Genomic DNA, 17,216 nt, shown 5'->3' with positions numbered 1-17,216 from the left:
CATCTCTGTGCCCCTAATTGCAGCTCAGTGAAACACTCAAACCCCCCAGACTGTGGATCTTTGGCAGGATACACCAGCAGATTCCTCACCTCCTCAGCTCCACGCCTGCAGGAGTTGTCAGTAATATCTGACATCACTTGCTTACGTGTAAATCTGCTGATAGACAGAGGGAAATAGATTAAAAATCAGTCCCAACCCTCAAAGCCCAGAAACCACCCTATCTAGTGAAGTCACTCAATAGGAGGAGTCATAAATTGCAGAAGCTTGACTCCAGCTTTGCTTTCTGCTTCCTACTCACTGCTTTGGTGTCATTCAGCTGTGTTACAAGCCTAGCATAAGGAAACACTCTATTGCCACTTGTCTGTGGATACTACACATCACTTTTTCTCCAATTCCACATGTTGAAATTGTGTTTCTTCATCTGTTTGATATACTGGGTGAAATCAGGTAAGAACCATTAGCTTACTTACGATGTAGAATCTTCAGTTTAATCAAATATTAAAAAAAATATTCCTTAATTTAAATTGGCCAAAATATTATGATAAAATCTTATGATTTATACCTAATGGAGCAGATGATTAGTAAAAAGAATTCAATGACTTTCAAACCGAGACATAAGTTTTCATTTTAAAGTAAATAGAACCAAGCCTGATACTTTATCTCTAGATTGTACTTTGCCCAGAGACTGGCTCAGGTATGTGCACTTTATACAAAGTAGACCTAATCATGAAACACTCTTATTACACTCATGTATGTGAGTTTATTGGTTGCTGCTCATTTGATAGGTGTTTGGATTTTCAAGTTGTGTGTTGCATTTTAAATAGTAAAATTTAGTTACAAAAAAGACTGTGCACTTAAGATTTTTCCCTTTTCAACCACACAGGATAATCAAAATGCTTACCAAAAAAATGCTTACACAAAAAAAAGTTAAAATTATACATAACTGGATTGAAATGCATTTGTACCAGCCCAATGCTTACGTGGGTGTTTTCATTGTAGAGAAAAGAGTGAGCACTCCAAGGAGAGTGCACAAAGGGCAGCTGGGTATTGCTTCCAGTGTTCAATGAGAAACAGGAGTTTGTAAAACTTCCCCAATGACTCCTCGCTAAACAATTCAAAGTATTAAATCAATAAACCTATTTGTATTTATCTAATTTGTATTTGTATTTATCTAATTCCACAGTAAAGACATCATCACTTTGGTTTTATTCTCTATTTACTTTTGAAAGAATAACTTCTGTCATTTCACAGCCAAGAGTAAAGGAGTTGCTTCCTTTTGACATTTGCCAGCTAGTAAATAGGTTTGGCAGTTAAAATAATTTCCTTGTGATAGATTTCTCACTCCCATGGAACAGGCTGTGTCTGGTTTATCTCAGTCATTCCACTGGTTTTAGAAGTAATTTTTATTTCTACCAATCAAAGGATTAAAAAGAAAATCAAAATATTTAAAGGGATATAGACTAATACCTTAGCATGAATCTTTTCATATTTTAGATATGAAGCAGTGAATTTTAAGGATTTAAAGACCACATCAGGCAAAATGAGAGTTTCATGTTGTACCTTTGAAACTATAATCAAGTGACTGGTTTTTATTTTCACTTTAGTAGATAAAGTTAGTGTAATGTAATTGATATTCTAATTTTATCGTCATAAATAAATACATGAAAACCAGAAATCAAATGTGACATGTATTTTTAACATCTCAGGATCATGTCACATGCATGATTTTACCAGGTTCTTGATTATTTTTATTAAATCCACCTGAAGGGTTCTCACTTTCAGAACTTCTTGAAGAAGCCCAAGCAACGCAATGAGTTGCCTTTCAGTATCAGTTAATTAATAAACTGTCTAGTAATCTCAGTAAAGTTACTTATATAATTATGTGTTTAAATTAGGAAAACACTGGTATTTATTTTGAAATATAATTCTGTTTTTTTCTTTACGTTATAACATGGTAGTAGGCATAAAACTTTTGTCTGGTTGATTTGCAGCAGGGAGTTTCAGGCTATTTTTAAAATTGTGTAACTTCAAGCCAGCTCTTGTTTGGACTATATCCTTTTTTTTTTGTTTGTTTTTGTTTTTTGTGGTTTTTTTTTTGTTTGTTTGTTTGTTTGTTTGTTTTTTGTTTTTTTGTTTTTTGTTTTTTTGTTTTTTTGTGATGTCCAGCTCAGAAGTGACCAATCTAGTCCTTGTTAGATACATAATTTGGCATTAGGAGTGATTGGTCACTAAATTAGTGAATTAGTGTCTTTAGTGCCTTTACTGAATCTTTACTGAATGCTGTAATTCACATTGTTTAGCTTTGCTTAGACCTGAACTGTAGTATTGAATACATATTTCACATCCCTTGTAAGCCACCCACACTTGATTTTTGCAGCTTTTAGAAGGGGTGCAGTCTTGCTGTCCAGCTCAGATATGGTGGATTTGATTCTGCCTGTGAGCTGTTCTCTGGGAAAAGGAGAAGGGCTGGAACTGCTTCTCTTATGACTCAAAAAGTCTGAGAGATTCAGCTTATTTTTTTAATATTATTTTTAAGGAACTATGAAAACACTGTTTATTTTCTCACTTTTGCTTTTTTGAAAGTGACTTGTTTTGCAAAGATTTTAATGACAGAAGAGTTCAGAAAGGTGCCATCAAGCACCAGAGAGACAAAAGTCTTGTCTAAAGTAATGTGACCCACTAGAAGTCAGGAGATGGGCCTAAAACTTTGGCCAAAAAACAGCTAACACCATAGCAAAGGTGAAGAGGCTATAGCAGAAATGTGACAGATGTTGGTGTTCTGCCCAGAGTCCTGAAGTGCTTTACCCACACAATGGGACCTCAGCAACTAAAACATATATTTAAAGTGTGAATTTTGGATGTTGATAACCAGACAGGGGGGAAATTTAGCCTTTTTAGACTCTTTGGAAAATCTCCATGTTCTTGTTGACCAGGTTAACCTGGTGCACCCTACCTGCCCAAGTACAGACAGAAATGCTAAATCCTACTGTTTGTCTTGTGCCATTAATTCTCATTTTTTTCAAACTGAGAGCAAGATTCTTTGTTTCTTCTGCCTTTGTTTCGTGGTGCCGTTATGGTGATCCAAAGATAGGAAATTGTTCTGGATCATTCCTGTTTTGCCTGACAAAACCAGCTATTTTTTATTGCTAGATCAAACAAATAAGGTCTAAGGATTGGCAGCACAGCCACTCTGACCCAAAGAGGAAGAAAGAACCACAACAGCTTTCCTGCTTATATTGCACACACTTGTTGTGAAAAATTCTGAGAACCTGGTTTTGATAGTGAAGTAAAGGATCTTATCAACACTGACTACTAATTAGTACTTATCAGGAGAAAAATACACTGTTCAGGAAAAATTGGACAATTTCACATTTGAAGGGTTTGGAGGAGCATAGTGGTATGTGCAGAGTTATTATCTGAATTGTAGTTCCTTGTTCAGTGCATCTTTCCAAAGGTCAAGAGTAAAGAAAATGGAAGTTCTCCACTTTCAGCAGTAAAAAGATATAGAAAGAAAAGGGAAGGGGTGGTATTTCAGGTAACCAAACTCATCAAATGACTGTCTTAACATTTTCATCTTTTTCAGATGAGGAACAAAAATGTCCCGAATTTACAGACCTTAACATAGGCAATGCTTTGTCTGGAACAGAACTCCACGTTCAGCTGCTGCTGTACACGAGGGAAAACCAAGAATGTTCTGAGAGACTCATTGAACACAACATTACTGCATCTGAGTACCTGAATACAACCAAGAAAACTGTCTTTGTCATTCATGGCTTCAGGCCAACAGGATCTCCTCCAGCATGGCTGGGTGACATGAAGAGGCTTTTATTATCTGTAGAGGATATTAATCTCATTATTGTTGATTGGAATCGCGGTGCTACCACTGTGAATTACATAACTGCTGTGGAAAACTGCAGAAAAGTTGCAGAAATATTGAAGAATTATATTGACCAGATGCTGGTAAGGCAGAGCATTGCATCTGTTGTGAATAAGTGTCCAGAGCATGGTTTGAGTGGGAATGGGTATGTAAAATATATTTGTAGAGAGGTCCAGTGAACAGTATCAAATCACATTTCTTTAGAGAGGTATTACTAACTTTACATGCAGTTATTATTGCATATATTTTACTTCACCTGGGTTTTGGTTTCCCTTTCACTGAAATGTGCCTGAAAGTGCATCTGATTTCTTGAAGTTGGGAGTTTTAGGTCTTCTGGAATGTGAATTCAGCAGTGGGGAAGTGAAGGGAGAGGTGATCAAATAGTATGCCGTGTAAATTTACAAAGATATTGCACTACACTTTTAATATTAACCTACTATAAATAAAGGTTTTAAATGAGAAATAAACCACCGATAAATATATAAATATTAATTCCAAAGTGGAATAAACTTCTAGAGGCAGTTGCTGAAATTGTAGTTGATGCCAGTGGTCATAACTGGGCTATAGGTTTAATGCTTGATCAAATGAACAAAGCATGTCATGATGTTATTTATGCCATTGTCTGGCTTGTCTCTTGAATTTTCTTTTTTTCTCATCACTTATTTCTCAGACATGCAGAAATTTTGAATGCTGCGCAGTAAAAAAAATATTCACATGGAATTTAGGAAAAACATCCCAAATTTTGAGAAAGTGTAAGTGAAAGGAAACAAAGCCTATCAGAATCTGTCCTCTGGGACTAGATACAGTGACAGAAATTTGCAATTGCACCAGTAGATTTATTGTTATGGAATGAAAAAAAATTAAATAGGACAATAAGAGGAGTCACCAAGTTAATTGTTGTTTATAGATCTGCCTGGCAAACAGTGACAGCATGTGTGAGTCCTGGAAGTGGTGGGAGAGGGGTCTGCACTGTCCCACAGCTATCAGTTTCACATTTACAAGCTGTTGTGGTGCCTTTCCAATTCATTTTGAGACATATTGATATTTCAGATCCTGTGTGTCTCCCCATCATTTCACAGGGATTCCAACTAGGTCAGCTGACACTGTTTTGGAGTTCTTCAGTAGGTTTTTATTTGTTTTTTTTTTTAATATTGCCTGCTTTGTAGGATAGTCATTTTAAGATGTGCATTTGGCACCATTATTCAGCAGTTGTGTGGCATAAGTATTTGTTAATGGTATTGTGTTTTTAATTTACTTTATTGGAAGGATAAAGCAGAGAAATAGTTTTTTTTCTCATTTATAGTTTTGGTTTCTTTTATCTGATAAATGTCTTCCTCTTCTCTTTCCTGCTCCTCTTCTAACTAATGTAGCATTTCAGGAGAAATGTGACTCAAGTTTCCTTTTTACATTTTTCTAGGTAAAGAATTTCATAATTTCTACATTTTAGCTAATATAGAATTGAAAACTGAAAGGAACTTCATAATAACATTTCTTTTTCTTTTTTTTTTTTTTTTTTTTTTGTTAGAAAGTTAGAAATAAAATTTAAAGTACTGAAAAAAAGTAAAAACTAAATCAGTCTACTGATTTCTGTTCCATTAATTCTGTGTGTGAGTGGCTTTGGTGTTTTTTTCCCTGATAGGTGGGTGGAGCTTCTCTGGACTCTATGCACATGATTGGAGTCAGTCTTGGTGCTCATGTAGCTGGTTTTGTTGGCCAGAAGTATGATGGCAAACTTGGCAGAATTACAGGTAATGCTTTTAATCCCAGTGCACATATTCTATTGTACCTTGTATTGTTGTCAGAGCACTGAGACAAACGAGAACTGAATATTTGATGACATACATGAGGAAAAATACAGCCCTGATAGCAGTTCAGGAAATTGAGCAAGTCTGCCTTCAGGACATAAATTACAGATTAAATTTTCCAACCTGGTTGCCTCTAGGGTCTCAAATGAAAATTGAGTGCTACATCTAAATGCCACTTAAGTTAAATGATATGCTACCTGACTAGTTGTGTTCTGGAGAAGAGAGCAGCTATATTGTGCACTTTGGTTTTATGAAGTGTGTAATAGCTACAGTGTTTTCTGGGGAAAAGAAAAAAACAAATTCTTCTGATCTGATCCCCAAAACTCTTGGTTTATATTTATCTGAATAAATGGGAGATGAGCACATCTAGTTGTGGAAAAAGACAAATTCATAGATACAGGTTGATCAGTGGTAAGAATGTTTGTTTTTCTTAGCAAGTTGAAGAAAAAATAATGCTTTTTATTTTTAAAAAATTAAACTTTTATACCAAGAAAACGAAGTCTCACTGCTGAATAATGCTCAGATGTTGGTCTTTTATACACCTGTAGAAGGAGCCCAGGGTTCATGATGCAAATGTTGTTTTTATTCAGGTCTGGATCCAGCAGGCCCTTCATTCACTGGAGCACTCCCAGAGCACAGGCTGGATCCTGCAGATGCACAGTTTGTGGATGTGATCCACTCAGATATTGATGGTAATAACATAGCTTGACTTGCCTGTTTCAGCTTGAGGAAAGGCAGGAAAGCAGAAGAGGAGGGAAAAGCTGCTTCAGTAACATCCAGATACTGCTTCAGGAGAATATTTTGTGTTATCATGAACATTCTTTTGTTGTGCAAGTGTGTATGAACATAGAGATTGCAAGCACAGGGTGATCACTGAATTAATCCCTTCTGAGACACTCAGGCTCTGCTGTATCAACTTAGTTCACCACAGAGCCACTGCTTAAAACACTAAATCACATTACAGTAAGGTTAAAAAGAACATTGTAAAATCTGCTTCATCTGTGTTTTAATTTCAGGTTTCATTTTTCAAAACCATTAGTAAACCTTTAATACCACAATTGTCTTATTATTTGTATAGTTTTATATCAGTTTCCTTCATAATATTGAATTTTAAGCATTTTCCTATACAAATTTAAATGTGAGGCTGTAAAATACCAACTTTTGGTATGTTCCCACTATGTGAATAAAGATAATGTGTAGTAAAAAAGAATTAACTCAGATTGAATTAACACTTGCTCATGGAATTTTGCTTACTTTTATGGGACAGATACAGATTTTTCCTACTTTGATTTACTGCTAATATTAGTATACTTCAGAATCCGATGTCCTGGAAAAAATGGAAAATTTTACTCTAATGAAAATTTATTTATGTAAATAATATCTCAGTTATATCTGTTTATGTTCTTTCCCTGTTGCAGCAGTAAGAATCTTACACAATTTTGTGTTCATTTGTGTACAGTATTTTACATATATATAATTTTCTTAAAGAGGAAAAAGCCTCTGAGTTTTACCTCATAGTATGACTTTGATTTACAGTACAAAAATAATGTTATAATTGCCAACATTTTCTTTAAAAATTCCATGATTTTTGGAGTGAATGTGATGATAAATAATTGCCTTTGTAATTCTGTTTCTGTTGGTTTCTTTCATTCATGATGTTTTTACTTTAGTACTAGGTTTCAAGAAGCCTTTAGGAACCATTGATTTCTATCCAAATGGAGGAATGGATCAGCCTGGTTGTCCAAAAACATTTTTCAGTGGTAAATAAGAATATGTTTAATTAATGAGAAGAAAAATTTGGGATAAATTAAAAAAGGTTAAATTGAGTTGAATATACATTGCACTTAATAATATGGGACCTGAGACTGTATTCTTTCTTTTCCATCCCTATGCAGCAAAAGAAAAATAATAAAGATATTTGAAAATAGTCTTTCTGTAACATACATATCCCATCATATCATCATATTGGCATGATGGAATTATGTTACTGTATTATATATACAATCTGAATATAATGATCATTATTTTTCCATGGTTGCATGGGTCCAGGCATGGGGGAAGATGTTTGTGTCCCAGTGGTTTGGGCAGGATCCTTTGCAAGACTTCCACATCCCTACTGTGGTTTGGGTTTCTCCTGGCTGGCCATGATGAACTATGTTTTGGCATCAGATTTATCTTTTAGACTCTAGGACCAAAAAAAGTTCTACGAAATGATCTTTTGATGCAGAATTTTGCTTATTTTAACTTCCATGAGTGTTAGACAAGGTTGCTGGCAATTATTTTTGTTTACTCTTTTGGATATATTTGTTTCTGTCAGTGTTTCCCATTACTAAACTACACAGTGCTGCTACCACTTAGAGCTGCTGCAAAGGCAGAAGGCTTCCACTTGTGTGAGTATGAGAGAATCCCTTAAGCCAGCACAATGGTCATCTCTACAATGCCAAAGTTTGCTTTGTCAGGAAAGGAAGGAATTTATTTTCCCAGAAAAATAGAGAGAAGAATCTCTAAAATGTTCCTCATGGTAATTTTTTTTTTTTTTGTCCAAAACTGTCAGTCAGAGAGTGGTAAAGCACTGGCACAGGTTTCATGGAGAAGTTGTGGATGTACCACAGGATGAACCCTGGAAGTGTTCAAGGCCAGGTTGGATGGAGCTCTGAGCAACCTGGTGCAGTGAAAGGTGCTCCTGCCCAAGGCTGAGGGGTTGAAATAAGATGATATTTAAGGTTCTTTCCAACCCAAACCATTCTATTATTCTACTTACATAACACCTTTTTCATTAATAAAAAGTTTAAAGTATTCTTTTTTTTTTTTTTTTTTTTTTTTTTTTTTAATTCTCCCCTGAAGGATTTCGTTTTTTTAAATGTGATCATCAGAGAGCTGTCTTCCTCTTCTTATCATCTTTGAAAAGCAAGTGTGACATAATAACTTATCCTTGTGACTCCTATTTGGATTACAAGAGAGGAAAATGTGTTGATTGTGATGCTTTCCAGCCAATGTCCTGCCCAGTACTGGGTAAGGGATACCATATCTGCTCTGGGCTGGGGGAGATTTCCTGGGAGGTTAAAGCAGTTTAAAGTTCATGGGTTTGTCTGCTTTAGTTATCTCTGTCAGGCACAGGTGCTGAATGTTCCTACTCTTTGGTCTTATTCTTTCCAGTCTGGAGTGGATTCAGTGTTTCCCTGTTTCCCCTTTCTAGAGAGGAACTGCTGGTGCTTAGTTCATCACTTGAGGCTTTAAAAGTGTCCTATGAACCCTAGAGGACCTGTGGTTTTTATTTAAGTGTATTAATGTTTGAAGCAATTTATGGTTTCTTTCACTCTTCCTTCAAGCATTGATTTGGAGGGGATTTCAATTGTTTTGGGCATTCGTTGCTTTTTGAGAGGATCTGTGCATTTTGAAAAGAGCTACAATAGTGTGAGCATTTCCTAGTTGGCAGGAAATTTAAATTTAAGAAATGTAAACACCACGTAATTAGAAGTTAACTTTCAATTTGTATCTTGTCTTTTTTTGAACTCTTACACTGGGATGGGCATGTTACATTATTTGCATCAGGTTAGGAATAAAAGCATAGATATATCTGTGTACTATTTAATGAAAAAACTCTGACTTTAATGAGTCTTTATAGTAGGAAAGAAAGATTCCAGGACTTGCCCAGCATGGTTATTAGCCATGCCTGATGCACTTGGACAGAATGCCCAAGGTAGGGGTGGAGAAATATTTCCCCAGTCAGCTGCTGAGTCTGGAGCTGAGTGGAGAAGCAGCATCCTTCTGCTGCAATCTTTCCTGCTTCCTGCTCTGAGGTGCCAGCTCTGCAGCCTGGAATTAGCCCTCCTTGTCCAGCTAGAGAGGTGAACAGGGGGAGAACAGGATCAGCCATTCTAGAAACAAGAACTGTTATCAAACCCCAAAGACAAGAATCATGGAATAAATAAATTTATATACATTTCTTTCTAAATTAAATCCATGAGCTTAGGGGATTTGCAGAGTATCTTATATTTTATTAAATAATATCTACAAATAGGCTAAAAAATTAAAAAAATATTTAATGATTCTTACTATTCTGTAAGTATTCTCTGCAAATATGTGGGCTATGGTTTTGGGGGTTTTTTTATTACTTCTGCAGGATTTTCTAGAAACTACTTTTTGGAGTTGGTATCTAGACTAAAGAGGTAACTATTACATTATGTCATTTTAGTCATACTAAATATTAGAGGAATTAAATACTTGCATACTACAATCTGTTATACTCAGAGGATTCCTTCTTTTTTCTTGTCAGTTTTCTTTCTCAGAGGATATTTAAGAAAATTATAGCCAAATTTGTCAATTTGTTAGATTTTTTTTTGTGTATGTAAACCTATGTGTATCATGATTTTGCTAAATGTCTGAAATGAAATATTCAAACTTTGAATTTCAGGTTATCATGCTGATAGATGGAAAAACCTGTTGATACCATATAGCTCACCCACAAAAGCTTACTTTGATACCTCAGGCCAGGACCCATTCTGCAGTGAGTGACTAAATACATTCATGAAACCTCTTTATAAAAATATATTGCTGTTATTTTTTAGCTGATCTGGAGTGAAAACATGTAAAAAGTAGCAAGTTAAGGTTAGCCACTGTGTAAGATGATGTAAAAAACCATGAACTAAAGGTCAGTTCACAGACTGGAGGAAGAATGGTGGTGGCAGAATAAAAAGTAATACTGTGTGAAGTGGGAAAGAAATGTAAATTTAAAAGTAGTGGGATGGGTTGTCAAGAGGAAGAAGGAAGCCAGAAATTTTAAATAATTTTTTTACATAAAATTTACATAAAAAAACCTCCTCTTCCCAGTGTCTTTCAGCTCAGTCCAAACCTGGTACTACTGTTCTCCCCTGCTGCTCTCTGGTGGTGGTAGAAGAAAGAAAAGAGAGAGAGAAATATTATCAAAGATAAGAGGAGGCACATGGAGCAGAATAAGAAATATTGTAATGACAGTGTAAATTTTAAGGAAAATATGCAAAATCAATAAGAAAAAAAACTATGCAAAGTGAGGAAGCAAAACAAACCAGTCTGAAAAAGATTTATTTATAAATAAATGTGTATATATATATATATATATATATATATATATATATATATAGTAAATATGCATACATATATATGTAATAACCACTGTATTATATATATGGTATTTATTACTTAAAGCCTTAATTATTAAAAATTTGGAAACTTGAGGAAACAGAAACGAACAAGAGGTCTTAAAAAGAAGAGAAGTTGGAAATTTGAGCAAGGCAAGGCCTCATATGAGGCTTGGTTTTTCAGGAGAGGATGATAATATGCAGCATGCCAAAAAATAAAGGAAGTTTTACTTGGTGTCCTGACTGGGAGCAGTAAAGCTGTGTGATTCCAGTGCTCGTGATGATTACAGAAGGCCAGGTCAGGGTTTCTGAGGCAAGGCAGATCAGCAGCAGGTCATCTTTTTATTCTCTTTTGGACTGGTAGTGTAAAAATAAAGAATCATCTACCACTGGATACATTTAACAGGGTGGTAATACCTACTATTTCCTGCTGAGGTAATTTTTTCATTATTTCCTGTTTCTTCCTGCAGTGTATAACTACATACTGGACATTACTACCTGGAATAAAAGCACAAGGAGAGGTTTCATTAAAGTTAAAATAACAGACTATGCTGGGAACACAGTGGAGTCACAGATGAATAGGTATGCTGTTCTTTGTCTTTAAATCTTTTTTTATCACTTTTTAGGACTAATTTTCTGAGCTTCCTAAACCTTTTAACTTGTTAGCTTGTAAGTTAAAGGAGTATCTTGAGTTTGTAAGGACTTGGCACCATTTCCTGGATGTGGCTCAGTGTCAGGGGCAATGCCCCTCACTGAAACAATACTTTCCCAGGTCCTTGCTTGGTACTGAATCAGGTTTGAATCCTGCTCTGGCTGCCTCATTCTGAATGCTCAAGGCTGATACATCTCAAGATTTCCCAGTTTAATGATAATGCTTAACAATAATGAATATTACTCAGCTAACAAAAGCCTGACTAAATATTTTTCTTTAGTGAAGCTTCAACATTTCAGCAATATACAAGAGTGAAAATACTGACTGGATTTCACCGAGACATTAAAAACATTGCAAAAATTTCCTTGTACTATTCTACGAAGACTTTAATAAGCCCAAAACACAAGCTTAGGGTGCTTCAGATGAAGCTGAAATCTCTCAACAATCCAAAAAGGTGAGTGTTTGTCATGTGTCACAGCTGGGTATCAACTAAGGTGATGAGGATGTTTTTTCAGTATTGCATTTCCCTGCAATATTTTCTTTAATTGCATATTGCTAAGTGTGTGAATATTCTTCTCATCCTCCTGGTGATCAAGCTGGTCATGTGGAAGAGCTGCTGTGCACATTCACATTTAGTGCACAGCAGCTTGTACGTGTCACACATGCTGTGTGTCACTGCTGTGCTCTCAAGGACCAGCCTGACACACCTGCATGGACAGCTTCTCCTCCATAAGGTAAATTTTATCAAGCACTTTTCTGATTTTGCCAAGTGTCTGTACACAGCTTTTCACACCCAGGTGTGAAATGGAACACTTTAGCAACATGTGCCACTGGAATAGTTTTTTGTGGTCTTATTGATGAAGGTTAAAATTTATTCTAAGATCAGAACACAGTCTGCTTACAGTTAAAATTAAATAATCTGCTTTTTTATTGTTTTGGGGATTTTTTTGCTTTTTTTTTTTTTTTTGTAATTGAGTGTAATTACTAAATTTTTATTAATTCTGATTTAAAATGTTTCAGCAGTATTACTATATTTTCATTTTTTAAATTGCCAAATTTACTTGTACAATTAAAACTAAATTTTGCATTTGCATCTTGTGAAAAGAACATACTATATGGAATAGGTAAGAAATATCCAGGAGTAGCAAGAATACTTTATTTGAGTGTTGTTACTTTGTTCCTTTTTAATGGCAGATTCGAAAAAGTCAGAATTTAAAATAAAAATGTAAAAATGCTTATCAAATAAGTAATATCAAATGAGTAATGAGTGAGAATAATATTACAATGCTTAATTAGTCTTGTCATTATATTTTATTAACTTGAGATGTAAAATTTGAGGGTTTCTTATATGGTGTATGATAAGAGTATTGTAGAAATTGAGTATGACACTTTTCAAAAATTATGAAATCTTCTTAAATTAATCTACCATTTTACATTTACTGATAAAGAGGAAGAGATGGATGGGAGAGACTTAGGAAGAAACAAAACACTCAATAATCAAAATAGTACCCCAGAATATACATACATTTGACTTTATTAACTTACTGAAAGCCATAAGTCTCAAGCTCTCAGGTGAAAATGTCATGATTTTATCTGAAAGCATTTGGTGATGAGAGAGGGTGAAAAGTTCTAAATCATATTCCAATTTTTTTCTCAGCCCAGTGGTGATAAATCAGGAGATGTATTTCGTGTAAGCTTGTCAGCACTTGGGACTTTCTAAGATAATGATCTAGCAAGAAAACAAGGAAGATTTTCAGTGAACAGGGTTTGAGTTTTCATTCCTGTTAGTCTGACTCTTGTTAGTTTAAAAGTAAGATGCACTTGATATGCTTTAATTTAGGATCCACTAAAGTCCTTCATGTGGAGCCTCAGCAGATTGCATCTGTAGGGGCATGTTAGATACTTTCAGAGAACAGTGAAAAATACTGTATTGAATCAGCATGTGAAGGTAATTTAAATGCAGATGTTGCAGCATTATTGGTTGGTATAATTACCTAATTGCTCATTGTAATTATACTAACCTATATTTACCTTATTTACATATAATTACAACAATTACTTGAATACAGGAGGATCAACTAGAAACTACATTAAAATATTTAAATTATTCACAACAAAGTAATAGATAAAAACCAGGGCAGAGGTGCAGGGATAAAATCCTGCCCAGTCTCTCAGGTCTGGGTTAACGGCAAACTGTGGGAGTTTGGGGAGTGTCACAGACAGTTGTCTGCTGGGCTGGTCCACTGTTCACACAGATGGTGTGTGAATATGGGAGAGCTGAAAGGTACACATAATTTTCATACTTTCTTCTGATCCCTGAGATATGTAATTTCTACTCACCCATGAAATCAGAAAGCTTTGCTAACTTGTGCATGTCCAGCTGTCAGTTATCCCAAAAAAGCTAATGAATCCATCAGTGAATTCAAACTCAGTTAAAGTGGAAGGTGAATGTCTCAAAGATATTTAGCCCAGACACTTCTGGGGTTTTTTGACCAAAACAAGAACTGAGATAATATAAAGAAGACCTTGCAAATACCTCTTCTGAACAACTGGGGCATGCTCATGCTTTTTAGTAGACAGCAGAGGAGCCATTTGGGTTGAGAGTTTAAGGAAGCCTCACCTAACAAAACCATTTTTTGTGTTTTGCTCCTTGGTGGTGAACCTGCTCACTGCTCAGGGCTACTCTCCTGTGAGGCATTCCTGTTACTCAGCAATCATAAGCTGAGATGGATTGCACTTCAAATGAGATAAAATATACAGGAAAATATAAACTTTTGTTTCTAGAATTCAGCATTATGGTTTGGCTAGGTATTTTGTCCCCTGTGCAAAAATGCTATAATAATGAAACAATGAATTCAAATCAAAACAAATTGTTAATGAAGGAGTGGATGAAATTCTATGCTTTTCATTATGCAGAATACTAGAATTTGTCTTGATCTCTTTAGTCATAAAATTTCTATCATAACCTCATGGAGACTTTAAAAGGTGTCATATTCTTAAGAAGAAATCTTAAGTAGAAGTAGATGTTCTTTCACACATAGACAGGTCAAGCCTTAACTGGGTGTAAATCTCATATGAATGGGCAACAACAGAAATGCCTGATGTGCTGTTCTCTCCTTTTGCTGTTTCCCTCTATTCTACATCCCAGGCTGAAATTAATTGTGTAGTATAGCCACATCTATGAGTTCAGGGCAATTAAGAAGATAATTTTAAATAAAAGAGGTCTCATAGCTTGTATGCTATGAGGTGCCATCAGAGGGTGTGTCCATCACTTGCCTGTTCAACCAGCTCACCCCATACATTACAATAGTGCATGAAGAGCAGGACTGTGACCTGCCTCTCCCTTAAAAGGCAGAGCACTTATATTGACCACAAAAAGCATGTTTTTAATGTATATGTGGGTCCCTTAGTGGCCTCTCTTTGTGTTCATGCAGTATCAGTCAGCTGTGAGATTTCTAGGTGTTTAGGAACAAATTACTCTCTTGCATTAAAATTTCTTACTGTCAATTAAAATTTCAATGCTGTCATTGCAAGTGGAAGAGAAAATATTATGATGTGGTTCTTTACTTTCCTGTGTACAGTAAAACCAGAGAAATTTTCCTACCAAGGGAACTCAAAATAAATTATTCAGGCCCTATGTTAACAGGAATTGTGCAGATTTTGGGTCATGTTGCTAAAGCAGATTAATAGCTGTAATGGATGAAATGCTGCATCTTTACTTCAGACCAGTGGGATACACTTCTTTGCACCATCCAGCTGATGATTGGGTGCTTTTCAGTGTCAAAGCTACTCTAGGAATCCATTAAATAGGATATAAACATAGACAAGGAGACACTTCTTGTCCTAAGTACTGTCTCTGAGAGCTGGTAAATACTGGACATTTAATAATTCAAATACTGGAATATTTTTCTGATAAAAGTAACTTTTTCTATTGTGATTTTTTTTCCTTTTCTGCTTTTGTAGGCCACAGCTGTGCAGATATGATTTTGTACTGATGGAGAACACAGAGCTGACCTTCAAACCCATCCCTTGCTCTGAGAGGGGTACATGAAAAGAGGGCTACTGCTAACCTAATTTCTCTCAGGGCAGTGACATTTTGATGCTTCCTCAGGATAAAGACTGCAATGAGAAAGGAAATGAGATAAGCTAGATTTATTTTTCAAGAGTCTACCTGATAATGTGCAGTACTTGCTCTGAGTGCCTTAGGCTGAAATTAATTGAAAAGTTCAGACATGTATGTGCTTAGAAAATTATTTGAGTAAAGTAAATGTATCATGCTGGAGAAAATTCAGTGGTCTGTTCATTGCTATTTGTTAGCAATGAAGCAACTGCTGAATTAAATATGAATTATCTGCATAATCCTGGCACATTATTTGTCATATGTATATTTAAATATTTATTATTTGTAATGGCTTTTACATGGAAACATAATGATCTGTCTACCAAGTGAAGTTAATATACTGTACATGTGATCTACGGATCTAATGCACAACAGTTTTGTTGTGCTGTGTTCATTGGATAAATGAATTCACATTTTCTCTTTATATGATGTCTCAGTATGAGAAGTGGAACAATAATATTTGTGAGTACATTTGTAAATTTTCCAGTTTAAATCTGTTGTCTTTTTGCTCATTGTAGATGAATGTTATTGAAGGCATTCAGTTTTGGGTTTTTTTAATAAATACTATGGACAGGGCAGTGTTGTTTCAGATACAAAGTAATGTAATGTCTATTCTAAAGACAATAATTTATAAGTGAAATAAATGTATTTTCATTTTGTTTCTGTTTGGGCCTCTTGGAATTACAACTGCTGCTCAGGTTGAGACTGGTGACAGCTTTCCAAATATTGGGATGTGAGCAGGAATATATGATACAAAAATATTACCTCCTCCAATTCAGAAACAAATGCTTTCTTGTCCCAGACAGCCTTTCCTGATGGAACTTATTGTAGGACAGATAGGTTTATTTTTCTTCTGTAAGGCTCTTTTATGTGTTTCATGATGGTTTTTCATGCAAATGCATCCTATGCACCTTACCCATTTCCTTTCTTTCCTATATCCCTTCTGTCCCTACAATTGACAGCAGTGTTTGATCAAACCTATTAACCAATTTCATCTGAATGTCAATGGGGTGAGATGTCCAAAACCTGTGAATTATATGTTTTGTTGTGAGTCAAAAGCTGGGTTGTAATGAAGAAGGAATATAGTGACCCAAGGCAGGCAGGCACGTTTTCACAGCTGGGACAGCTCCAGCATGTTGGTCAGTCCATGCAAAGCTCTGAACCAGCCTTTGCACTGGCTTTTACTGGTCTGAATAAACCAAAAACATACAGACTTATGGACAGACATGCTTATGGACTGACCCTTAAAAAAAAAAAATTCTAGAGAAATAATAATTACATTACCATACCTATACTACATTTCCATACCTATAGTCAAGTTCTCAGCTTGAGTATTTTACTGTGTAGTTCTTGGTTCCTTTGCTTTGAGGGAGTCATTAGGAAATACACAGAAGACTTTTTTGTCTGCTTATATGCTTGTGTATGAGTGGGTGGATTTTAAAAATTTCTCTTATTTTCTATTTTTTGAAACTGCCATTACTCTTCTTATTTAATTCCACAGGTTTTTGTCCAGCCTTTCTCTCATCTACCCTAGTCTGATCTTCATAGGTCTCTGAGCCTCCTTTTTTTCCTCACCTTGCCTCCAAATACCTACTACTTATATCCCTTTAAACAAGCACAGAGACTGAGACTGGATTTCAAATGT

At 35.4% G+C, this 17,216-nt stretch overlaps 1 protein-coding gene across 1 annotated transcript; it reads left to right on the top strand.

The window, feature by feature from the left end:
* Window positions 1-264: 264 nt before the first annotated feature.
* Window positions 265-16,182, top strand: LIPI (lipase I). Its single transcript, XM_079322777.1, has 10 exons — window positions 265-447; window positions 3,584-3,960; window positions 5,517-5,625; window positions 6,273-6,374; window positions 7,353-7,442; window positions 8,527-8,694; window positions 10,097-10,189; window positions 11,270-11,381; window positions 11,732-11,905; window positions 15,415-16,182. The coding sequence occupies exons 1-10, from the start codon at window positions 399-401 to the stop codon at window positions 15,500-15,502; spliced, it is 1,362 nt and encodes a 453-aa protein (XP_079178903.1). The 5' UTR covers window positions 265-398; the 3' UTR covers window positions 15,503-16,182.
* Window positions 16,183-17,216: the final 1,034 nt, after the last annotated feature.

The sequence above is a fragment of the Erithacus rubecula genome (genome assembly GCF_903797595.1).
Source record: "Erithacus rubecula genome assembly, chromosome: 1".
Classification (NCBI taxonomy): Eukaryota; Metazoa; Chordata; class Aves; order Passeriformes; family Muscicapidae; genus Erithacus; species Erithacus rubecula.
Note: the sequence above shows the minus strand (reverse complement) of the source record. Positions and strands in the feature narration are given on the sequence as shown.